Source organism: Odocoileus virginianus, chromosome 7 (assembly GCF_023699985.2).
Source record: "Odocoileus virginianus isolate 20LAN1187 ecotype Illinois chromosome 7, Ovbor_1.2, whole genome shotgun sequence".
NCBI classification, from domain to species: domain Eukaryota; kingdom Metazoa; phylum Chordata; class Mammalia; order Artiodactyla; family Cervidae; genus Odocoileus; species Odocoileus virginianus.
Window position 1 is genome coordinate 33,895,953 of NC_069680.1, and position 25,162 is coordinate 33,921,114.

General features: G+C 49.3%; 1 protein-coding gene across 1 annotated transcript; it reads right to left on the reverse strand.

Moving 5' to 3' along the window:
- Positions 1 to 264: 264 nt before the first annotated feature.
- On the reverse strand, positions 265 to 24,439 carry TMEM72 (transmembrane protein 72). Its single transcript, XM_020898919.2, has 5 exons — positions 23,990 to 24,439; positions 9,584 to 9,650; positions 7,810 to 7,881; positions 6,150 to 6,289; positions 265 to 4,715 (listed from the first exon to the last, which is right to left on the reverse strand). The coding sequence occupies exons 1-5, from the start codon at positions 24,057 to 24,059 to the stop codon at positions 4,237 to 4,239; spliced, it is 828 nt and encodes a 275-aa protein (XP_020754578.2). The 5' UTR covers positions 24,060 to 24,439; the 3' UTR covers positions 265 to 4,236.
- Between the last annotated feature and the right edge of the window lie 723 nt (positions 24,440 to 25,162).

Consider the following 25,162-nt stretch of genomic DNA (forward strand, 5'->3'; position numbering starts at 1 on the left):
GACTTGGAAATAGAAAGAAACTTCTTCAACCTCGTAAAGACATCAACAAAAAACTGAGTTAACATCATATTCAATGGTGAAAGATTGCTTTCTCTGAGACTTAGAAATAAGATAAAGAAGTCTGCTCTTATTCTAGTCAATGTTGTACTGGTGGTGGTAGCTAGGAAAATCAGGCAAGAAAGAGAAATGGCTTCAAAAGACTCTTCAAGAAAGAGAAAAGGCAACCCACAGAATAGGAGAAAATATTTGACATTTCATACCTGGTAAAAGTCTAGTATCCATAATATATTAAAAGCTCTTTTCTTACAATAAAAAGACAAACAGTCCAATTTAAAAAAGGGCAAACCATTTGAATGGGGGTTTCTCAAGAAGGTATAGAAATGGTCAATAATTACATGGAAAGTTGCCCCAACTCACTAGTCATTAAGTAAATGCATATCATAACCATAATTATGAATGACTATAATAAAAAATCAGACAATAACAAATGTTGGTGAGAATATGGAGAAATCAGAACTCTCATACACTGTTGATGGTAGGGTAAAATGATGCAGCCCCTTTGCAAGACAGTTTTGCAGTTTCTCAAAGTGTTAAACATTGATTTACCACTTAACCAAGCAATTCCACAGCTACGTATATATCAGGGAAATGAAAATACATGTTCACCCTAAAACTTGTACATGAGGATGTTCATAGCAGCATTATTCATAATAGGCACAAAATGGAAATAACCCAAAAGCCCATCAAGAGATGAATGGATAAACACAAGTTGTATATCCATATAGGAGTGTTCAGCCATGGAAAGGAATAAAGTAAAATATGTGTTACGACATGGATGAACCTTGAGAACATTATGCTAAGTGAATAAGGCAACTCACAAAAGACCACATATCATATGATTCAATTTACATGGAATGTCCAGAATAGGAAAACCTAAAAACACAGAAAGTAGATCATGGTTGCTTAGGGTAGGAGTGGAGTAGGGTGGGGAATAATTGCTAATGAGTAACAGACATTTTGTAGGGGTGATAAAAATATATTATCTTAGGTTGTAGTAAACCCGATTGTGAATATAACAAAGAGCATTCAATTATACACTTTGGTGAATTGTGTGATACTTGAACCATATCTCAATAAAGCTATTTTAAAAATTAAAAAATAATCCTTTAGTACTAATAGGAGAGACTAGAATACTAGGTCACCTCCCATTCCCACTGACCCTAGAGCATGGCTCCGCGTTACTGGGGTTCTGCTTTGGCTTTCTGTCGAAGCTGGAGCATGGTGTCTACACCCTCTCCAGGCTCAAGCCCTGGAATCTGGAGTTGAGATCTGCGTTGGCTGTGCCCCGGAGACAAGCCTTGCTGATGTTTTCTCACTGCGGGACCCACAGTAACAAGCACTCACACCGACTTGGGCGATGTGTAATCTGAAAAAGCACTTTCCCCATTTTCTGGGAAGACTTTGCACCTATTCTGAGAGAAGTGCTGTTATTCCTACTTAATAGGGGATCCTGGAACCCAGGGAGGTGAAGGGGCTTGGCAGAGGTCAGTCAACGTGTTAAGGGCAGATTTAAGAACACTGCCTCCCAACCCCCCCTGCTCCCCCCACCTCAGCCCAGTGCTGCATGTCCAATAGTTCTATTCTGCATCTACACTATGTCTGCTCTGCCTTCTGCTGAGAAAGTGGGGCAGGCTACCAAAAGGTCAGCCCTTCTAGTCTTTGTTTCTCAGTGAGATGGAAGTCAGGACATCTTCGTAAGGACAGCAGTAGATAAGGATGTGGTTTAGTGTTTTGGATTGAGAATCAGATGGAGACGTGGTGCTTGCCTGCATTTGAGGGAAGTGCTACTTTCTTGCCTGGTCCGTTGACAGAGATGAGGGCTCTGGTCTATTGAATGACCTCATCCAAGCCTGTTTTGAAGGGTAGGGTGGGGTCAGCAAGAAGAGTGTTGAAGAACTTTAGCTTGTTAACCTAGGTAAGTTCATAATCACCTAAGCCTCTAATGTTTCATACGCAGCAGACTCCCTTTACTGATAGCAGGCACCAGGAAGCCTTAGTGTGGAGTTGCTAGTGTTGAGTGGCTCAGTCACGTCTGACTCTTTGCAACCCCATGGACTGTAGCCTGCTAGGCTCCTCTGTTCGTGGAATTCTCCAGGCAAGAGTACTGGAGTGGGTAGCCATTCCCTTCTCCAGGGGATCTTCCTGACCCAGAAATCAAATCCAGGTGTCCTGCATTGCATGAAGATTCTTTACAGAGAAGCCCACCAGGAAACCTAGAGGTCTCAGAATATCACCCGGAACTCCCAGTGCCCACCTCACGAACAATGCCATAGCAGATGTTTATTAAACATCTCTTAATAAACTGAGATGTTTGCTAATGGGGTCTGAAATCTCTGAGATTGTGCTTCCCAGATGCTTACTGAGACCGAGTCATCCATCTAGCTCAGTTGACTTGGGCTGAGAACGGGGTAGGAGCATCGTGTTCTCTAGAGGCCTGTGCAGTGAGGATGTCTCTGCCCATCACCTCTGCCCCCACCCCCCATGACAGGTGGGGACCTTAACTCCTTCCCACTTGGGCTCCCTGGGTGCACAGCAGGCCAGCCTGAGAACCCTGGCCCATTACGAATCCAGCACAATCCTTGCCTACACATACCCATGATCCATATTACTCATTCTCCCCGGACGGTGACTCCTGAAGTTCCTCCTTGGTGGCGGCTAAAGAAACAACTCTGCAGCTTCCACCTTTGAGGGCTTATGAGAGAATCCTTTCTCACTTGGTTTTATAGAAGAACTGTCCCCCCACCCCTGTCCCCAGGAAGGAGTCTGCTTGTTTGGGACACCTGCTGCGTGTAGGCACCACACTGATACCAGCTTCTGGTTGGCTATTTCCATTCATTTGCGAAATAACTTGTAGGGAATATGGAAAAGTGTACAAGAATAAGCAAATGTTTCTTACCTAAACCTCAAAGCATGTGCTCTAAGATTTATTCTGCAGAACCCTAGTGTTTGCTCACACACATGAATGGGAAGCATTATATAATATAATTGCTCATTAATTAAGATTACTTATGAAGAATAACACATCTGTTCTGCCTTGCAACCACCTGAAGGATCAGAGAACACTTTTTAGAAACATATATTGCAGTTTCCTTAACTGAATATTTGATTCAACTTTATTTGTTCATTCTGGGTTAACTGTCACTTCCATGGCTCTGTGGCACAGGGCTGGCCTGTTTCCTGCCCACTTTCCTATCTTCCCTCTTTCCCCTGCTCTTCCTTCCTTCTCTCCCATTTTGAACAAACATACATTTCTCACCTCTTCTGCTACTAGTCACCAAGCAGCCCAGAGCCGTGTCTCCAGCCTGTGTGAGTCCCCAAGGCACCGCCCCGTGGCCCCTGCACACAGCAGGCGCCTAGTCATGTATGTTGGCATTCACGGCCGAAGATTGTCGGCTCACAGTCTCTTTTAGTTTACATCATCTGCTTGGAATCTTGAGAACCCTTGTGGTGGGGATACAGGGAGCCCTCAGCGATGCTTCTGGAATGAACATCACTGTCCCAGCCCCGCTCTCCCTGAAGCGAGCACAGAGCCGCATTGTCTCCCTGAGTGGCTCTGTGACTCCCTGCCTGGCGCCAGCCCTGGAGCACGCAGAGAATGCGGCCTACTGCTCGGCACCGCTCCCACCCTGGGGGTTCGCCACCTTGGCTTCCTTCCCTGCTTCCCGTCCTGAACACTCTCAGTTGGAGTTCGGGACCATGGCGGTCGTCAACACCTGCCTTTGAGATGCATAAGCTGCCGGAGCACCGCTGGGCCTGCGGAGCTATGTTACATCAGAGAGGAGATGGGCTGTGACGGTGTAGAGTGTAGGATCCGGGCTCAGGAGCCGAAAAAGCCCCAGGACTTCTGGGCTGATGCCTTGTGTGAGGTGGGAGTGATGATCTCCTTCAGGGAAGCACAAGGACTTCTCCAGTCTGGGTCCAGGAGGGAGGAACCTGTGAGGGCTCGAGGCAGCGTGAGCTTCACCTGTGCCACCCTCATGGTCTCCACAGGACCTGTCCTGCTGCCCAATGGCCCCAGAGGCCCAGCCACCATGGGGATGTCTGGTAACCCCTGAAGAGCTGACCTGTGAAGACTCTGAGCTCCCCAGAGGGGCCCTGGACACCAGAGAATTCCTGGCAGGACCATATATCTATACAGACTCCTTGCTGAGCATCCCCCAGCCTGGAAAGAGCAGCTCAGAAGAGGCCAGGGCTCGAGAGGGAAGAGAGGAAGAGTGGGGCCTCGGGGGGCGGGATGATGGGGGTGGTGTCAGAGGTGGTCTCCTCCGGCTCGCTGTCCCCATCGTCCGGGCCTTCTGCCAGGGCCGGGATGATTTTCACCACGCTGTCCTCAAAGTGCACCTGCTTCTTCTTGGCCAGCGAGTCAGCCGGCTCCAAAGTCAGCTCCGTCAGGGTGTCTGGGCGTCGGAGGGCGTTGGGCTTCCTTGTCCCCTTCAGGATGCTCTTCACATGGATGAAGAGGGAGCCAGGTCCCTCCTTGAGGGCTCCGTGGAAGGTGTAGGTCTGCTCGGTGTCCCCAGAGCCGGTGGTGCTGACCACACTGCTGGAGGGGTCTGTGTACTGCTCTGGGGGGGCCAGCGCCTCTGCTGCAGCTTTGCTCTTTTTCCGCTTGCTCAGCAGGAAGTAGGCCAGACCGGTGATGATGAGCATAGAGCCTGGGAGAGATCTGGGAGGTCAGGATGCTGGACACATCCTCGAGAAAAGCCAGATGCCCACCGTCCCTGTGCAGGCGGCCTGTGCAGCCACACTTAGGCCCCCAGTGCTCCAGCCTGCACACCTAACTTGTCCTCACACACCCACATCAGACCCTGTGGCAGGCTAATGCCTGGCCAGCAGGAGATGTCAGCAGGGCCAGTCTATCCTGGGGTCTTCACCACGACCATTAGCCAGGAGACCCTGTGCCTGAGACCCGCTTTGTGTAGGAAGCTGACCCTTGTGTTGTTCCTGCCTGTTCTCCCTTCACTGTGCTCAGCCTCCCTCTCAGGGATGGCTTGCTGTGTCTGGACCTGCAATGCCTTCAGCAAACTGGACTCTACGTTGGATATCAGGATCCGACTGCTGAGCAGAGCTTCCTTCTATTTCCTGGGAATAGAAGGAGTGGGGACAACCTCCTTTACTACCACCCGCCTCCAGTAAACACAGAGGAAGTTGCAAATCCCTTTGGGTGCAGCCGGCACAGTGTTCACTCCCCTCCTGGCCCCTCATGCAGCCTCCAACTAGAGGCCCCTCTGTCTCCTGCTGGGAGCACCCCCTAGTCCAGAGGAAGGGGTGAAGGTGGCTCTCCTGCCTGCCGGGGCCGGAACCTCCTGTGTATCTCACTCTCTCTAAAGGTAGGAGGTTGTGGCTCACTTTGACCTTGGCCATGCTGAGTCTGACTCTACTGAATGTTGCCTGGAGTGGCCCTGAGAGGTGAGGATAGATCTGAGAGGCTAGGGTAGAAACTACAGGGAAGAAGAGGAGGCTCTGCCTTTGAACCTCATTTCCAAAGGCGGTCAGCTTTCTGGCATTTTAGATGGGTATTGAGGAGGGGTGCAGTTTTCACAGCTAGGGAGGAGAGAGAAGTGTCCCAGCAGAAAAAGGCTTCATTGAAACGCAGGAGGTAGAGGCATCCATTTCCAAATTCTGAAATCAGAAAACTGGGCTGGCTAACAGGGTGAGTAGAGGGGGATGGATAGAGGGGGATAATTAGAGGGGTTTTGAGGGCCTTTGGGGGTCCCATTTAGTGTGCCTTTCAAACCAGCTGAGGAGTCCTGACCTGAATGGGCAGGAGCTAAGGAGACACAAAGGTTTGGATGGATAAGTGATCATCTCGCTCTCTCTGAAAGGTCAGATCACACATAAGAATGGGAGAAAAGGTCAGTTTGCTTTTGTGGGTATAACCTCTGGACATTTACAGGAAAAGTGCATTTCCTGGGATGTTCCTGCCTCTTGATAAATTCTTCATCCCTACAATCTATGCCAGGAAGGGACCAGTGGGGCCCTAGAGCCGGCATCACTGGAGGCCCATGAGAGGGCGATTCAGACTCTCGTGCTCAGAGCCCACCCTCGGCCAGAGCCTGCCTGCCTCCACTACCTCCTGGAGCTCCTACCTGGGATGGTCACGTGCCAGACCAGGACAGGGTGGAGGAAGCAGGCCACCGACAGCAGCATGTAGGCCAGGAACCTCTGGAAGCAGCCCAGCCAGTGGGCCTTCTCTCTTGCTCTGTAGGCCAGGGACCCTGGCTGACACCTGCGGAGAGGAAGTCCAGGATTGGCAGGAAGTAGGGAGGCGCCCGGAAAAGTCCCAGCAATGTAAAAAGCCCTCAGAGTCTGGGATTGGGTTCCATTATGGCCATGTTCTCTGCAGTGGCCTCTGGTTGAACTCCTCCCAGGAGGCAAACTCCTCACTGTGGGTTTCACAGTTAGGGGGCCTTGCCCGAGCCTCTCCAGAGGGTCTCCAACAGTTTTTTGGAAAGGCCGTGCAGCCACAGCTGTCTGGTCTAGGCGGAGGAAGGTAAATGCTCTCAGGATGCTGCAAAGGCGGTGGGAAGAAGAGTAGGAGACCCAGGGGCACCTTGTGAGTCCACAGTGCAGTGAAGGTGTGCAGCACGGGGGACACTTGGATGGGACAGTTGTGAGGGTTGTGCATTGTACAAAGGGCCTGGACACATGGGCGACAGGGCTGGAATCCAGCTGTACCCCGCTCAAAGGGGCCTTGCCTAGACATGAGATGGCATCGGCCTAGAGGGGCTTCTATGTAAACTGGCACGCAAGGACCAACAGGTGGGCCTGATGCTGAGCAGGTTTCCTTAAGGATGCTTCCTCCAAGTTGCAAAGGAAGTTAGTGTTTGCATTTAGATCCCCCTCCTTCACCCTGTGAATTGGCCTGAAGCGGACTTTGGACACAGCCCAGGCTTACTTTGCAGGAACGTCTGGCTGGGTTATGTGGGACCAGAGCCTTCTACCGTGGTCCATTGGTGCCCCCTGGTGGTCATTATTTTGTGACAAGCCCAGGGTGGGAACGGAGGAAGTCGAGAGGGTAAAATGCCCCTTTAGGGTGAGGGCAGCACCCTCCCCTGCCCTGAGAAGCTGCAAGGGTCCCTCAGCAGTGGTGTTCAGCAGAAATGGGGGAAGACTTCTGTCTCACGTTGGTGACCCTGGGAGGCAGCCAGTGGCCTTGCAAGATACCAGGACAGCTGGATTTGAAGTCTGACTCTTCATGCTGACCGCCTAGAGACCCAACTGTGTAGGTTCTGAGAATGTGGCCCAGGACGAGTCCTTGGCCACACTGATGACAGCTTCTGTGAGCTGAACACGAGTGGGCAGAGGTACAGGCCTCTGGCCATGTGGCCTCCCAAGACCCTGCAAGGTCTGCAGTCCTGCCCCACAAATGGGCCTGGAGGCCAAGGCCCTGACTCATCCTTGCATCCTGGCAGGAGGCAGAGTCAGTTCTCAAACCCAGCTCCGCATGGTCCAAGCTGGCCTTCTGTGGGGTTCTGCCCCTTGGTGGCCGACTCAGATGGCAGGTACGGTGACTGGGTGTTTCTGGAGGGTGAGGATGACTCTGCAAGTAGACTCTGGGTGGAGTCAGGCCCTGATGGATGTGTCAGTCCACTTCCAAGTCTGGGCTGGGGCTCACTGTGGGGTCGGGAGGGGAACCCATCCACTGCTGCTTCGGGAGTATAACACTTCGCAGTCGTGTGCTCATGGGTGGAGGCATCTGGGGTGCCTGGGACTGGGGGTATTGGGGGAGCTCCAGAGGCTACTTACTGGAAGCAGATGGACAGCAGCTGAGCCACAAAGTAGGCCCCTTCGCTCACAGAGACGGCAGCTCCTGTAAACCTGTGTGGAGACAAGTGAAGGAGACCAGACACACTCTTCACATTCCTTGGGAGTTTTCCCACAGCACCTTGGCCTCCTGGGCTTCTGTGTATAGCTGAACAACTGACCGGGAGTTTCTTGACCGAATCCTGCCATCCAGCCAACAGCCACTAGGAGCTTCCTGGATGCCAGGCCCTGTGCTGGGCTGGGCTGAGCCTTGGTAGTGGGGGTGGGGTGGAGGCTGGGGCCCAGAGGTAGGTGAGGGACCTACAGGCCAGCAGTGAAGACCACCTTGACCCCACACACTGCTGCTTGGACACTGGCAGGCATATCCATCTACCCAGGGTCACCAGGACTGTGGACTAACTAGGCAGCCATGGGGGAGAGGGAAGGCCTGCCCTGCTTCCGGGTTCCAGGAAGACAGTGCACAGTGGCCGGGCACAGGCTCAGTAAGACATGAAGGGCCTTCGGAGCCAGGAAAAGTCACTTCTGTCTGGCGGGGGCTCCAGGCTCGGGAGGCACGCAGGGCAAAACGTCAGGCTCTGGGGATGCTGGAGTGACTGGGAAGGCTCTCTTGCACTCTACAGGATGGAGTAATGGCTTAGAGGGGAGGTGACATGGGTGAGTTTGAGAAAGAGTCAGAAGTTCCTGGGGTATAAACTGAGGGATAAGAAATAAGACAGAGGCCAGAGGATGACAAAGGAGTGTAGGCTGGAGGCTGTGGGATTCACTGAAGATTGTCAGAAGGACCTAGTTTTAAGTGGCTAAAGTGGTAGAGTGGAAATGGACCGGAAGGGGAGAATGGGATTGGGAGCTAATGGGTGTGATCCATGTATTAACAGCAAACCAAGGAGGTTGCTCTGAGGAGCAGCCCTGGGGAGGCACAGTGATGCGGGCGGGTGTGGACAGGAGCAGGTGTGGGTGGAGGATGCAGCCTGGTGATGCTGCAGGCAGATTGGTGGTCCCTCAAGGTGGCCTGCTGAGAAGCTGGGTTGTCAGAACCCGCAGGGAAGGGAAACCAGGCTCTCCTCACCGCTGCACAGGTTCCCCCCCCCCCCCCCCACTAGAGGGCGTTTGCAGAGGCAGCTGGCAGATGAGAAAGAGAGGTTGAGAAACTAAAGGGACCCAGGTGGATGAATCTGGGCCCTGCTGGTCTTGGGCTTGGTGATGTGGGCTGAGCTGCTTACTCCTCTGTATTCTTTTAATTTGCAAAACAGACTATGTAATGTGCACTTCTCCTATAACTCTGTCAAAGGTAATGGACATAATGTAAACAAAACATTTAACTGTGCTTGGCATACAGAGGAGCTCAAATAGAGAATTCTTTGAACTGATTCCCATCTCTCTAAAAAAGAGCTTGCTTAATGTTTGATGAATAAAGAAATGATTGATGAGATGGATAGATGGGTGTATGGATGGGTAGGTGGAGGAGTGGGTGGGTGGATAGATGGATGGGTAGGTGGAAGGGTGGGTGGATGGATGGATGGATGAGTGGATGGATGGATGGATGGAATGCTGATTGGTCGGTTTGTGGGATGATCTGTCTAAAGTCCTTTCCAAACAAGAGGATATTCTAGAAGCCCCTGCTATTCCTTTCACCTTTGGGACAGAACAGAGCTCGCATAGGATGTGGGGAGGTGCTGTGGGTGAATCTCAGCAGAAGGATTGGGGTAAGCTGGAATAGAACATACTGGCAGGGAGGGGCCCATGCACACATACTCACAGCAGATAGAAAGCCAGACTTTTGAACTGTCCCCGGAGGAAGGTCTCAGTGCCCACGCCGATCAGCACTAAGGGAGGAAGAAGAGGAGGGAAGGATGGGTCCGGGTGCTCCAGCCATGGCAGTGCCTTGTGGAAGCTCCTTGTCCATGGAGTGAGCCATCCTCTGGGCACTGGGAGCCAGGGGAACTCTTCTCCATGTGGCACAGGGAGCTGTGGCCGGGAAGGAGGGCAAGGAAACTTCTGGATTGGTCTCTGGGAACTGGAGGGGATTTATGCAGAAGCCCAGAGACCTTTTAATCCAGCCTCCCCAGAGAAGATATCTGTCCTCTTCCACATTGGTCATGCTGCCACCCTGAGTGCCCCCGGAAACAGCCCACAGACAGGCCCTGAGCCCCAGGCTCCACAGCTATCCTCAACGTGGGTTGGCTTCAAGGGCCCTCATCATCCTGTAGGCCTATGGGTGCTGTGTGTCTGGGCCTCAGTGCTTGGCCGTGGGACCTGCCCTCACCCCCTTCCCTTGCCCAGATTGCTGTTCTTGCTGTTTCCATATCCTCGTTTTCACTTGCTGGCTTGGCGGTTGCATCGAACACTCTTGGCTCATCGTTTTGGACCCAGTGCTGATGAAGTCTGTGGGGTTTTGCTCAGAAACAAGATGCGGCTCAGCCTCATCTCGCCTCCTATCTTTTCTTGGCAGCTGGTGTTTGGGCTCAAATACTTGAACTCCCATTTGTCCGGGGTGAATCCATCTCAGACCCAGCTCTGCAGACTTGCTGGGTCCTGGCTGTCTCCTCACTCTCATGGCTTCACTCAACCAGCCGTGTCTCCAACCCATTTGCCCGAGGAAGAAACGCCACAGACAGCATGCAGGTTGTCTGGAAATGTTCTTCCCACCGTAGGGACCCATGAATCAGATCTCTTTCTGGCCCTACCTGATTACAGTCCATGCACCCTACATTACAGTCCTTGCATCCTATGTTACAGACCATGCACCCTACATTTCTCTCGGTAGGCTCTGATGACCCACACTGGTATTTGCCAAATGGTGACTTCACCTCGTCTGCTCCCCGGAGAGTTAGGGCTGGGCTGTTCTCAGCTGCCGGTGCGTGGCCGTTTGTCTCTGCTGCACTGGGGGCTGCTTCCCTGGGCAGTGATGCCTCCCCTTTTCACTGGTGGATTCCCTGTGTAAGCTCCCATACTTGGGTGACCTGAGCTCTTGATCCACTGCAGAAATTCTGACTTTTGACATGCAGGGTTCAGTCCCTCACTTAGCCGCCAGCACTTCCACCCCTTACTTCGTGGTGGGATGCAGAAGTACTTTAGGGAGAAGGGGACAGAGCTCTTCCATCTAGGAAGGGGATAGCAATGTATCCTTAGGGATTGGGTTCTAGTGCGCCCTGTGCTTGAGGGCTAGAGTGCCTCTGTCCTCGTCAAGTTCTAGCTGCCTTCTGGCTTGTCCCAGGTTAAGAGTCAGGGATACCCTGCAGCTTCATGCCCTCTGCAGTGTTAACATAACCTATAGAGCACTCAGTGGATTACACACAATGGTTGTACGTGTCCTGGTCCTGCCAGCAGCCCCGCGACTCAGGGAGTTCTGTATGCCCCCTTTTACAGGGATGGAGATGAGGCTCAGCGACCTTGTGTAGTTCTCCCAAGGACACATCTAGAAAGTAAAGGATCTACAAAACAAAATTGAGAAGTCTACCTCCAGGCAATGGACCATTTCCTGGTTTCCACTGTGGACCTGTGTGTGTGTGTGTGTGTGTGTGTGTGTGTTATGCAGGCAAATATTCGTGTGTTTAGTTTTCACTATGTTTTCTGTCCTGTTTTCAGCATTTAGCATTTATTAACTTATTTAAGGGGCTTCCAAAGTGCCTCTAGGTCAGGAAAATCCCTTGGAGAAGGGAATGACAACCCACTCCAGTATTCTTGCCTGGAGAATCCCATGGACAGAGGAGCCTGGGGGGCTACAGTCCATTGGGTCACAAAGAGTTGGACATGACTGAAGCGACTTAGCATACCACACAACTTGTTTAGTCCTTACAACAGTTTTATGTGAAAGTACTATGTTACCCTTATTTTATGCAAGAGGTGATGGAGTCATAGAGAGTGTAAGTAAAACCAACCAATCAGCCAACCAATCGTGGATGTCTAAGTCAGATCCTGCATTTCAGTTTCACATTTGCCAGCTAATCGTTCTGCTGATCTCTCTGAGGACTCAATGAGTTAATTAATGCCAAGCACATCACAGGGGCTCAATGAAATCACCAATTTCTGGCACAAGAATACAGCCCAGCCCAGGTAAGGATCTTCCCACCCAGGGCCTGGGGGAAGGGACCGTCTGTCCAAGGCGATGCTTCTGGTTGTTCACCTCTGGGGTGAAGCAGGGCCTTCATTCACCTCCGTAGTCTTTGTACATTTGCACTGGCTCCTGGTGGATGACCAGCAGATGGCAGGAGAGGTTCTTGGGAACTCAGTCCCTTTCCTTAACTTGTAACCCTTTGGCACATGGAGAGCTATTTTGATGTCTTTAAACAGAGCATCAGTAGTCAAAGGGGCGTTTCAGGAACACTCTAGAGGCAGTGCGAAGAAGGCAATGGCTCTCCACTCCAGTACTCTTGCCTAGAAAACCCCATGGACAGAGGAGCCTGGTAGGCTGCAGTCCATGCGGTCACTAAGAGTCAGACACAACTGAGCAACTTCCCTTTCGTTTTTCACTTTCATGCATTGGAGAAGGAAACGGCAACCCACTCCAGGGCTCTTCCCTGGAGAATCCCAGGGACGGGGGAGCCTGGTGGGCTTCCATCTATGGGGTCACACAGAGTCAGACACGACTGAAGTGACTTAGCAGCAGCAGCAGCTAGAGGCAGTGCTTGTTTATAGCTTAAAAAATGAGAATAACCAAAAAAAAAAAAAAAAAAAAGGAGAGAATAACAGGGACTTTCCTGACGGCTTAGCAGTTAAGATTCTGCACTTCCAGTGCAGGGGGCATGGGTTTGAGAACTGGTTGCAGAACTAAGGTCTGCATGGTGAGGCCAAAACAGAAAAAGAAAATTTAAAAAATGAGAATAACAATAGGAAAAAGAGTTGGGTTGTAATTCTGGTTCTGAGTGGGTAATTGTGGACAGGTAATTAACCCATGGGGCTTCCCAGGTGGCACTAGTGATAAAGAACCTGCTTGTCAATGCAGGAGACATAAAAGATGAAGGTTTGATCCCTGGGTTGGAAAGATCCCCTGGAGGAGCACACGGCAACCCACTCCAGTATTCTCGCCTGGAGAATCCCATGGACAGAGGAGCCTGGTGGGCTAGATCCATAGGGTCACAAAGAGTCAGACGTGACTGAAGAGATTTAGTACACATGCCCGCACTTAGCCCATCTGATCTGGGTTTGCCATGTGTAGAATGTGTAGAGTTAGTTATATCTCCCAGAGTTGTTTCTTGGATTTGGAAAATAATGGGTTTTGTGCTGAGAGACGTCAGGTGGTCCAGACACACCAGCGTCTTCCTCCCTCTAACTCAGGCCTGTTCAGCTCTCCCAGCCTCCAGGTAGCCCATTTTGGAGCAAGGGAAGTGAGGTCGCCCTTCCAAGAGCTCTCAACCAACAATAAGCATGCTAGTTCTTCCAGCCCAGTGACAGAGGAACGTCCTTTGGTTGGAGGAGTAGGCAGGGGGCTGGAGTTGGGAGCACGACCCCTCAGGCCAAGAGGTCCGTAGCGGATTCTCACGGGAGGCTTATGAGGCCCTTTGACACTGGGGCCAAGGGTTCCCCTGATTGATTCTCTTAGTTTTGGGGCTCATGTTCTCAAAGGCAGACCATTGACACCGAGGCAACGCTGATCAATGTGAAGTTTTTCCTTTCCTCTGTACCAGTCTGTCTGCTTGTGGTCTTGACCCTGCTTCTGCCTGGCCGCTGCCTGCCCAGGCTGCATGGTGTCTCCCAGCAGCTATTCCTAGACTGTGCTTCCATCGCATCTTCTGTGGTTTTGCAGGCTCTGGCTCTGAGTAAATGGGCCAACTTACATCAGCCATTCACCCCAACAAATGATGCTGTGGCTCTCGCCATGAGCTGGGGATGGGGACAGAAGAGCTCACGATTTGAGAATGAATATGGGGGACAAATGCCATCATGTCTCCTGAATCAAGACTTCATTATAATAACATCTCTATAAGAAAAACCTGTCCCAAAACAGTTGATTCTGAGTTGCATCGTCCTTTGTGCTGCAGATGGTAGCGGTGCTGGGCAGAGTGGTATGTGGGCTTTTACATTCCCACTGAGGGGCCTTAGACTCCTTCCATCCCTTCCAGTCACCCATCCTGTAGGATCTTCTTGCCCTGGTCCCAGCCCAACAGAACCACTTTACAAGCCCACCCCGACACAGCCCATCCCACCCCTCCATCTCACTTCCTCTCACAGTCTCTTGGGAGGCATCTTTCCTGGAGTCTTGTTATAATCAGCATCTGTGGACAAGCCTGGCCTCTTCTTCTCATCCCCTGGCCTCTGGTTTCTTTCACTCTTGTCTGGGCTGTGTCCAACCACAGTACAGTATTTTCTTTTCCCAGAGGCCAGGGCTTTCTTCTGAGTTGCTGTCCTGAGCTGTTTGTTCTAATCAGCCTTAGCAGGGATCAGAGATTCTAGACCTGTGGTGCAGGCCTGGGCCAGACACACAGCAGAGCATCTTTCCAGGCATTTCAAAGCCCTGGTCCCAGAGTGTGGTTGGACAGAATTGTGGGTGCGTGTGCTAGGCTGCGGCAAAGAGAATGGGAGGCTTGATCAGAAAAGCAGAATCCGGTTCCTCACACAAATGGTAACTCCCTTGTCTGCTTCCTATTCCAGAAAATGAGGATCATAAAACATGCATAACTGGCTATGAGCCTCAGTCTTAGTAAATTATAGAGTGTTGTGCAAATGTAGTTGATGGTTAATAGCATTATTAGGAGAGGCAGGGCATTCCCATCTGTAGCCATGGGGAAAGGGGAGGGTTTATTCTCATCCTTTCCTTCCATTAATACATGTTTTTATTGTGGCTCAAGAGCTCTTCTCTGTATACTAATGTTGCTCATTGATTTTCGTGTCTCGCAGATCCCTTCTGCAGTCTCAATTGATATAAATGGTCCAAAGCCCCATCTACCTTTACATCTCACGTGTAAGCCTCTCTGTGCATCCTGCTAACTGTCCATGTGCTCCTGAGGACGGGGCCTGTCTGGGTTAGGGTTAAGGCTAAGAGGCTGTCTCCACAAATTCTGATCTCTGCTTCCTTTGCTTCAGGGCCAGCGTCATGGCGGGTTGAAGCTTATCTGTTTTGACTCAGCCACTGGGTTGAGTTTTGACTCCTGTCTTGCATTCAATGCAAGCTTCCCTGGTGGCTCAGACAGTAAAGGATCTGCCTGCAATGCAGGAGACCTGTGTTTAATCCCTGGGCTGGGAAGATCCTCTGGAGAAGGGAAAGGCAACCCACTCCAGTATTCTGGCCTGGAGAATCCTGTGGACAGAGGAGCCTGGTGAGCTACAGTCCATGGGGTCACAGAGGTTTGGACACGGCTGAGTGATTGACACTTTCACTTGTATTTGCATTCAGTGTGGTGTCCTGGTGAGAACAGAGGACACTTCTCAGAGGTCACTAGGGACCGTGCTCACTGACTTTCCATGCCAGGCAGTGGTCTTGGCCCTGGATGGCCGGGGAGTTGAGGGAGAAGGTCATACTCACTGCTGCTGAAGGTACCTCTTAACACCCCACGTTGTATTTATTGATTTTCTTCATCCACAGCTATGGCATATCTCCTGCTGTCTGTCTTAATGTCTGTAGGGACATCTCTGGTAGGGGAACACTGATCTGATGACAATGGCTGGGGATGGTTCAGAAGGGGTCACAGCTGACTGTAGACCTGAAAGCTAAATCTGCACCATTTCTAAGAACCCAGAGATGCAGGAACTAGCTGCTGAGAATCCAGTGAGACAGTAAGGTAGTGGTTGCAAGCTTCTTAACTTAGAAGGAGTTGTGGCAGATTCTAAGTATGGTGGGGGAGTTTACTTGGGTGGTTGAGAGCCATTCAACAGACACCTAGGAACCAGGGTTCAGAGACACTATGAGAAGAGGCCAAGATTTTATAGAAGAAAATTTTAGATATTCAGTTAGAAGAGATTAGAGTATAGGGTGGTCCTTAGAGCCCTCCATCAGCATCCACATGCCTGTTTAGGGAGAATGTCCTGAAGGCAAGAGGGTCCTCTTTCTCCACCAGATTCTCTGTCTTAGACTATAGTGGACCATCCAAGAGAGTATATTTTGTCTGGCTTTGTAGATTGACCAAAGTGCCTTGGCAGGTTGCAGTGATGCCTACCCAGTCTTCATCCTCTTGGTATCCACACCCTTTGTTATATGCCAATGCTGTCCCTTGCACTAAAGAGAAGTCTGTTTCCTCACCCCTTGAATCTGGGCTCAGCAGTGTGACTTGCTTTGGACAACAGGATTGTCAGGTAACAGGCAAGCACAGATGTGAAACGGACTTGGGAACTGGACCTACCCTCCCGTGTCCCTGCCATTATCATAGGCATGTGTCTATGCCAGCCTGCTGGAGCACGAGGGGCCTTATCAACCAAGCGAAGGCGAGTCTAGATGAACCAACAGCTGTCTGATCCTCAGATAGGTGAGTGCACTCAGTCTACATAAGCAGAGCCTCCTAGCCTACTCACCCAGATGTGTGAACCATAAAAGCTTATTTCTGGGGACTTCTCTTGCCGTCTAGTGGTTAAGACTATGCTTCCACTGCGGGGGATGTGGGTTTGATCTCTGGTCCAAGAACTAAGATTCTGCATGCCTTGCAGACACACACACAAAAAGCTTATGCTGTATGTCTAAGGTTTTGAAGTAACAGCATTATTTTAGCAATAGATAGCTGACACATCTACTACTAAAAACAGCCTTATTGTGGTGTAATTAACATGAAATGAACTGCATGTATTTAAAATGTGCAATTGCTAAGTATTAATATATGTATATACCAGGGAAACTATTATTCTGCTCAAGATATTGAACATATTTTTCACCCCCAAAGTTTCCTTGTGTCCTTGTAATCCTATCCTCCCACCTTTGTATCCACTCCCTTGCATACATTCTGGCTAAGTCGCTTCAGTTGTGTCTGACTCTTTGAGACCCTATGGAACGTAGCCTACTTCCATCTCCTCTGTCCATGGAATTCTCCAGGCAAGAATACTAGAGTGGATTGCCGTGCCCTCCTCCAGGGGATCTTCCAAACCCAGGGATCAAACTTGTGTCTCTTATGTCTCCTGCAGTGGCAAGTGGGTTCTTAATCACTAGTGCCACCTGGGCACCCTTGTTCCCACTCCCAGGGATCCACTAATCTGTTTTCTGTCACTCGATATTAGTTTGCATTTTATGGAAGTTTATACAAATGGGATCATACAAGATGTACTCCTTTTTTGCTATCTACTTTTATTCATCATAATTATTCTGAGATTTATTCATATTGTAGTATCAATTGTTCATGCCTTTCTATTGCTGAGTGGTGTGGATATACACTTTGGTTTATAACTTATTTGTTGATTGGTACTTGGGTTGTTTCTAGTTTGGGCTATTACAAATAAAGATATTATGAGTTTTTTTGTACAATCTTTGTATGAACATAGACTTTCTTTTCTCTTGGATAAATACCTGGAAGCAAAATGCCTGGATCATGCAGTAGATGTATGTTTAAATTTTAAAGAACCTGCCAAACCATTTCCACAGTGAGTATACCATCTTAAATTCCCATCAGTAGTGTATGAGAGTTCCACATCCTTGCCAACACTTCAGCATTTGTTATAGTAAGTCTTTTTAATTCTAGCCTTTCCAATAGGTATGTGATAGTATCTCATTGCGGTTTTGATTTGCAGTTTCCTAATGACTACTGATGTGGAATATTTTTTCATGTGCTTATTTATCATCGTGTCTCTGTTGATTTATTTTTCATTCTTTTAACATTATATTTTCAAGAGTGATGTTTTTAAGTTTGAAGTTATGCAATTTATCAATTTGTTCTTCTATGAATTGAACTTTCGATATTGTACCTAAAAACATCTCTGCCTAACACATTACTAAGGTTTTATCGTATTGTCTGGAGGTTTTATAGTCTTGGGTTTTACATTTAAGTCTAACCTGTTTTGAATCATTTTCTTTGTGGGTATCCTTAAAAAAAATTTTTTTTTTTGGCTACACCATGTGGCATCTGCCTTGTCAGGGAATGAACACGTGCCCCCTGCACTGGAAGTACAGAGTCTTAACCACTGGGCCACCAGTGGTCTTGTGATTTCTTTGTCTAGTTTTGATAACACAATAATGCTAGTTCGTAGAATGACTTGAGAACCATCTCCTCCTTTTCAAATTTCTGGAAGGGCTATGTAGCATAGTATTAATTCTTCCTTCAGGGTTATAAGATTCAAGGTTAAGAAACCACCTGGGACAGTATACTGCCTTTTGCTGATGACATCCTTTACATGGAAGGACCCTACAGACTTTCACTGATACTGCTGACGATATTGACCTTGATGCAGAATAACATCCTTCTAGTAGAAACCCACAAAAGAAATTTCTTCTAGGTCTTGGTTTCAAGTCAAATTATTTGGTTCAAGTGTTTGATTCTTATGCTTTCTTGTATTCAAAGAGAATTTATCTGCTCTCTCACTCTTCCATATGGCAGCTTACTCCTTGGAAGGAAAGTTATGACCAAACTAGACAGCATATTAAAAAGCAGAGACGTTACTTTGCCAACAAAAATCTGTCTAGTCAAACTATGGTTTTTCCAGTGGTCATGTATGGATGTGAGAGTTGGACTATGAAGAAAGCTGAATGCCAAAGAATTGATGCTTTTGAACTGAGGTGTTGGAGAAGACTCTTGAGAGTCCCTTGGACTGCGTGGAGATCCAACCAGTCCATCCTAAAGGAGATCAGTTCTGAGTGTTCGTTGGAAGGACTGATGCTGAAGCTAAAACTCCAATACTTTGGCCACCTCATGCGAAGAGCTGACTCATTGGAAAAGACCCTGATGTTGGGAAAGATTGAGGGCAGGAAGAGAAGTGGATGACAGAGAATGAGATGGCTGGATGGCATCACTGACTCGATGGACATGGGTTTGGGTCAACTCCGGGAGTTGGTGATGGACAGGGAGGCCTGGAGTGCTGCCGTTCATGGGGTCTCAAAGAGTCGGACACGACTGAGCAACTGAACTGAACTGAGTGAGAATCTATGTGCCATGAATTTTGCTGCTTTAGTCATTGTTTCATTGGATGCTCGTGACCCCAGAAGGCAGATGAACTTGTTATCCTTATTTCATAGGTGAGAAAACTGACATTTAAAATGATTAGGTGACATGCCTAAGGTCATATGTCTAGTAAGTGGTAGAGAGGGACACAGATTCACCCTCCCAAATACTATGCTTCAGAGCTAGGCACTGGGATATGTATTTACTAGCTTGTCTCCCTGGTCAGATCATAGAGGTCTCTAAGTTAGAGGTCATACCATTCTAATCTATGTGTCCACATTGTGCAAAGTGGGAACTCAGCCAATATTTTCCAGATAAAAGAGTCTTAGGTGGATTTCTAAATTTTTTGTTCTAACTCTATGAAGGAGGAAAGTGACGTGAAAGTGTCTATTGCTCAGTCATGTCTGATTCTTTGTGACCCCATGGACTATAGCCCACCAGGCTCCTCTGTCCATGGAATTCTTCAGGCAAGAATACTGCAGTGGGTAACCATTCTCTTCTCCAGGGAATCTTCCCAACTCAGGGATCGAGCCTGGGTATCCTTCTTTGCAGGAGGATTCTTTACTGTCTGACCCACCAGGGAAGCCCCTAATAAGGAGGTCACAGGCATGAAGAAGTAAAGAGAGAAATACTTGAATCAAATTTATTATCTCCCAATGGTAGGAGGGTGGAACAAAGATGGGAATATTTCATTTGCTCACTGGAATAATCAGAGTGGAAAACAGTTTACATCCACTTAGAAGATCTGAAAACAATAAGGTCTTGCTTGGGTAATAAATCCACCTGCAGATTGTTGGAGTGCATGAAGCTTCCCTAGGTGGCAGGAGAAAGTCACAGGGACATACATTTAAGAAGAGCGGATATTAGTATGAAGGGCCCAAGATGATTGTCTCAGAAGCATCAGTTGTCTTTCTTCCAAAGGTTTTAAATAGGACTAAAGTCAGACTATGCATTTGCTGTACTCTTTAAAAAATAATGAGAACATCTAGGTTTAAATGCTTCCTTTATCCTGGTCTATATTAATAAGCCAAGTCTCCATTTGAATGGGCTGTGCAAGGCATGGGGCTGTCAGGAATGCAGCTCTGTCGTTTACGTAGAGAAGAGGTTAATGGGTCACAAAATTCCTAAGTGACCCCAGGTTGATCCCACATTGATTTGTGATAAGCAAGATTTGCTTAAAATGGCTTTATCTCAAGTCCAGCTCATTTTCTTGTTGGCTGTGTGGTGTCTTCTTGGGAGATGTGTGCTGACAGCCCCTAGACGTACTTCTCTAGGCTAGAGGCCATACCGTCCTAATCCACGTGCCTACATTGCACAAAGTGGGAACTCAGTCAGTGTTTGCCAGTTAAATGAATCCTAGATGGACTTCCAGATCTTTTGTTCCACTGCATCACTGCCCTGTGACTGGGCAGACCGGGTCTCCAACCCCAGGCCTGCTCTTTGCTTGTGTGTTCAGTTGCTAAGTCATGCCCGACTCTTTGCAACTCCATGGACTGTAGCCCACCAGGCTCCTCTGTCCATAGGATTTTCCTGGAAAGAATACTGGAGTGGGCTGTTGTGTCCTCCTCTAAGGGATCTTCCTGAGCCAGGGATCAGACCCATGTTTCCTGAATTACAGGCGGATTCTTTACCACTGTGCCATCTGGGAAGACCAGACCTGCTATTCACTGGCTGTTTAACCAAACTACCTGAACATTCTAATCCTTCACTTCCTTATTTGTAAAATGAGATTTAGCTCAGCGCTTGGTCCTCATGGACACTGGTAAGTCTGTGGCAGTGACTTTAATTAATAATTGACTTTCGAGTTTGTTGTCAGTCACGTATCTCTGGACACATACATGGAAGGTCCTACTGTGATAATTCCCTCTGGAAGTGTGTGCAGATTTCTCTGTCCCCAGATGAGGTCCAGGAGTGAGTTTGGCTGGAGATAGTCATGGTGGTGCTGATCAAAGCATGCTTGGTAATCATTCAAAGACAGAGCATGAGTAGTTGGATTAAATATCGGTGACTTTACAGATACAGAGAACGAATGAGTGGTTACCAGTGGGGAGACAGAAGGGTGAAGAAACACAAAGGGTTATTGTGGAACTATATGAAATCATGTGTGTGAAACTTTTGAAAGTTGTTAAGTACTGTAGAATTTAATGAATCTTTGATTCAATAAAATCGATCATATAATTCTGCAGATAAAAAGAATGCCAGTCTTTAGATTTAGGAAGTGTTTGGTCAACCTTCCTTTGTTTCAGTGTAACTCTATCCACTCTCGCCATGACCCCACCTGCCTGAGGCTGTGCCTGGTCAGGATGGACCGATGGTGGGGGCACTTGACTGACAGGGTGGTCTCAATCAGTCACATGTGTGTCTGTGTGTCTGGTGACACATCTCAGCAAAAGAGGGACTCCCAATGCCTTCCCTGGCCAGGAAAGGGGTACAAATGAATGATGCTAGCCAAGTGTATGGTAAATGAGGAGGAACGGGTCTGTGATGATCTGGCAACTTTATGACTGATCCAAAGGCAAGAATAGTCTCATTTTCTAAATTTAAAAACACTTCTATTTGGGGGGAAATCTGCGAAGCCTGTGTACCCTTGTTTGGCAGTGGCAATACTCTGTGTCCACTTGTGGTGTGGGCTGGTTGTGGGGGTGGGACAGCAGTGGCCTGTGGGATCCCTGGACATCCTAGTGGAGCTTCATTTAGAGGGGCTGAATGGGGAAAAAGAGTTGAGCTTAGCCAAGAAGCATCTGCACAGGGCATGCTTTGGCCACATCTTCTGGGCTTGCCATCCTGGTGTGTGTCCCCAGGGCCTGGTGCCTTCTGAGCTGCTGACAGCCTCAGATTCTTCTGCAGAGGGAAAGGGAAACCTGGGAAGGGCTGCTGGATCAGGAGTTGCCTGGTCCCTGCAGGTGACACTCTGGGTGACCTGGGTCATACGCTTTTCCTAGTTTCTAGGATACCCACACTCCTCCACACAGGGGGACCAGGGTTATTTTACGTTTCCCAGGGTTTCTGCAAAGTGACAGCCTCTGTCTCAAGTCTGATTTCCCCTCCAGCAGCAATGCCCCTATTCACAAGGCCTGGACTTTTCAACAGAGGATTTTAGGGGAAAAAAAAAAAGGCTTAAGGGAATAAGGAATTTGTAAATCTTACACGTTGGAAATAGGCCAGCAGTTCAGGGATGCTGAAAGAAACTCGAGATTTTCCTAAGATGACTAACACCCCTCTTTCTAGCTTCCCACCTACTCCTAGCACTCTAGAAAGCCCCAAAACACCATTTCTGGAAAGCCTGGTCATTAGAAAGCAATATAGTGGCCTGTATTTAACCTGGACCCTATATCAAAACCAAGCGGGAGGTCCGTTCTCTGCATTAACAGTGACCTTCTGCAAGAAATAAGGGTTGTGGTTCAGAGGCACAGTTTGTATGTGTGTAGTATGTATGTGTGTGTGTGCGGGGGGGGGTGCTATGTGTGTGTAGCTGCAGACCCTTCCCCTCCAGGCAGAGTATGACAGGGAGAAGTGTCACTGTGATTTCTGACAAATGAAATGGGTGCATTTTACATATTTGGAAACCAAGAGTTAGAGGATGGCAGGGTAAAGTCCAGATCAGTAGTGGTAGAGGGTTGAACCCCAGACATAGAAACCCTTAGGGCTAACCTCCCTCCCCCAGGCTGGATGGTAAGGTGGCTTGGCACTCTTTCCTCCAGGTGCAGGCCACGTGGTGGTTCTAACAGAGGTTGGAGCTGAGGCCTCCATTTGTACATTTACCCAGAACCCTCAGCAGAGCAATTCCAGACCCTCTAGTGCCCCTGCAGCATTGGGCTTCTTACCCTGGGAAGAGGGAGCTCTTTGGCCAGAGTCCTGGCCTTTTAAAAATCGAGGGATCAGGGTTCCAGGTCGGCTGTCCCCCTGACTTGTAGCATGACCTTGGGCAAGGTCACTACCCCTATTTGAACTTCAGTGCTCCGTTTTGTAACAGGATGGGTTGGATTAGACCACTGACGACAGCCCTCCGTGTGCTAACTCAGGGTTAAGAAAAGTCTGTTTGCTAGCATATTACCTTGGGAATGACACAGATCCCCTTGGAGCTCTGAAGTATGTCCTGGGGCTTCTCTCAAGAGGCTTACATCCTCAGTTCCACTTAGCTACGCTCAGTTCATGCATCCTTGATCTTCCAAAACACCTGGCCAGCAGGTCCAGTTATCTTTATCCTGAAGACCAGAAAGCATGAGCCCAGAGCACCCAGGTGGCTTTGCCCAGGCCATGCATCGCCGGGTGACAGGGCCAGGACTAGCCCTGTTTGAGATCAGCTGGGGGCCATCTCCCATTTGCCAAGATGAATATGGAAGATTGTGAGTAGCAGTAGGAAGGCAAGGACTTGATCAGCAGAGGGTGTCTCTTCCTGGTCCTTAAAGTTCAGTGGGGCCCAGAGCTAAGGGTTCAGAGTGCTGCCTGCTCACTTTCCCAACAGAGGTCCTGACCACACGGGGGGCACAGGGCTCAGGACCGGGTTCGAGCAGGGGAAGTGAGCAGGCAGAACTCAGGGTCACAGCTGCTCAGGTTCTTTTGTAACCACCCATCGTCCCAGCAAGTCAAGCAGCCCCCAAATCAGGCTGGGTGAGAAAGAGCAGTCCAGCACGGGGAACTCTGTCTTCCCCTAACCCATAGTGCTTTAAGGGAAGCCTGGGATCCCCGAGTGCAGCTTCCCTCCATGAAGTGGGTTGTGGTTTGAACAAAACAAGGTGCACTCCATTGACCATTTCCATGTCCATACAGAGAGGAATCCATTTCTTACATTTGCCCGGCCCTTTACACTTTCACCTTCAGGTCTCCCCCATCCACCTCGCAACAGTCCCCAAGAAGGCAGGGGTACCCCTCAACTAATTTCACAGATGACGATGCTAAGGGTCCCCAAAGTCACATGGAATGTGGGTGGCCAAGCAGAGATTCTGTACCATGTCCCTGCATCCCAGCCCCAGGCTCATCCCACTGCACCTGCCACTGCCCTGAAGAGCCGTGTTTCTGGGGTTTGGGGGACGAAAGTGAAGAAGATGTGGCCAGATGTTTCTGCCCATCCCCCACTGGCTGGTGCCCACCCCCTGGGCAGCCCTGTCTGCTGAGCCCAGCACACAGGGGACCAGAGCTGGGAGGCAGGGTCTTACCTGCAGCGGTGGTGATGCCCAGGAGCCGACAGGTGTATTCCAGCCCCGTCCAGAACACCTGCTGCTTCATGGTGCCGGGGGCGAGGCAGGGTCCCAGCAGGGCAGGCAGCAGAAGCTCTGGCCCGAGAGGTTCCAGGCCGTCTGTGTGCAGCGGGAGGCTGCGGCTGCCAGCTCTGGGCTTGTGCACGCTGGGGCCCTGCCTTCCCAAACCAGTCCAGGCCACCTCAGCCTGGCCAAGGTGTGAATAGGGCTCACCTTCCCAGCTTGCCAGGTGCTCGGCTTAATCATTACCTTGGAAGAATGCCTTCACTGCTCAGCACAGCCAGGGCCTGGTCTGGAGCTGCCGCGCGGCCCCAGCGTGGCCGCCTGAGATCTGGCCGATTAGGGCTGGGCTGGAGGCAGCCTGGAGCTGGCAATTAACTGTTTCTGGCTGGGAGGAGGGAATCAGCCCAGGAGCCAGCCCAGGCTGTTCCTTACTGGGCAGCAGAAAGGCCCAGAGAGTCACACCTGGGCCTCAAGCCTCAGAGTCTGAGAGTCAGTGTCTGCTGGTGACAATGTGCACGCAGCTTTGTGTGTGTGTGTGTATGGGAGAGAGGCATGTGTCTTTAAATCACAGAAACAACTTTTGAAATGAGTTCCAAGCTTCTATTCTTCTGCGCATAGGTGGATTAGAAAGCTTTCAAGTCTATGGCACGTTTGGACTCATGATCATACATGCTTAGCTCAGGCCCATGCCACATACAGAATTTTCTTCATCCCTGATATGCATCCCTGACAGGTGATGTCGGAAATTACTATGATTCTTTGGGAGGTGAATTTCTATGTCAATAATTAACTGGGTGACCTTGGGGAAACCCAAAGATATGCGTGTGCCTTGGTAACTTTTGCAGAAAACAAATGAGAGGGTTTGCCTGGATTGATGGTCCTCAAAGCATGTTCTGAGGGAGGCTTGGAGGAGACTGTCCTCTAAAATTGGACAATGGTGGGCTTTTACTAATTTTTAATTTACTAACTGACATAGATCAAATTATATCAAATCTTAGTTTTCCTTCCAGACATTTTCCTGAAATTTTTTATGCCTCTGCCCTGTGGGATAGACAACAAAAACAAGCACTAAATTATGAGGGAAAAAATCCTCAGACCAATGGTCTGTGGTGACCTAAATTGGAAGGA

What these genes read in the sequence shown, in the direction of transcription:
- TMEM72 (XM_020898919.2), bottom strand. Translation starts at nt 24,059, where the DNA reads ATGAAGCAGCAGGTGTTCTGGACGGGGCTGGAATACACCTGTCGGCTC. An exon ending in CTGCTGTCCATCTGCTTCCA is followed by an intron (nt 6,290 to 7,809) that starts GTAAGTAGCCTC and finishes TCCTCTCCGCAG; the next exon opens with GTGTCAGCCAGGGTCCCTGG. An exon ending in CTGGCACGTGACCATCCCAG is followed by an intron (nt 4,716 to 6,149) that starts GTAGGAGCTCCA and finishes GATCTCTCCCAG; the next exon opens with GCTCTATGCTCATCATCACC.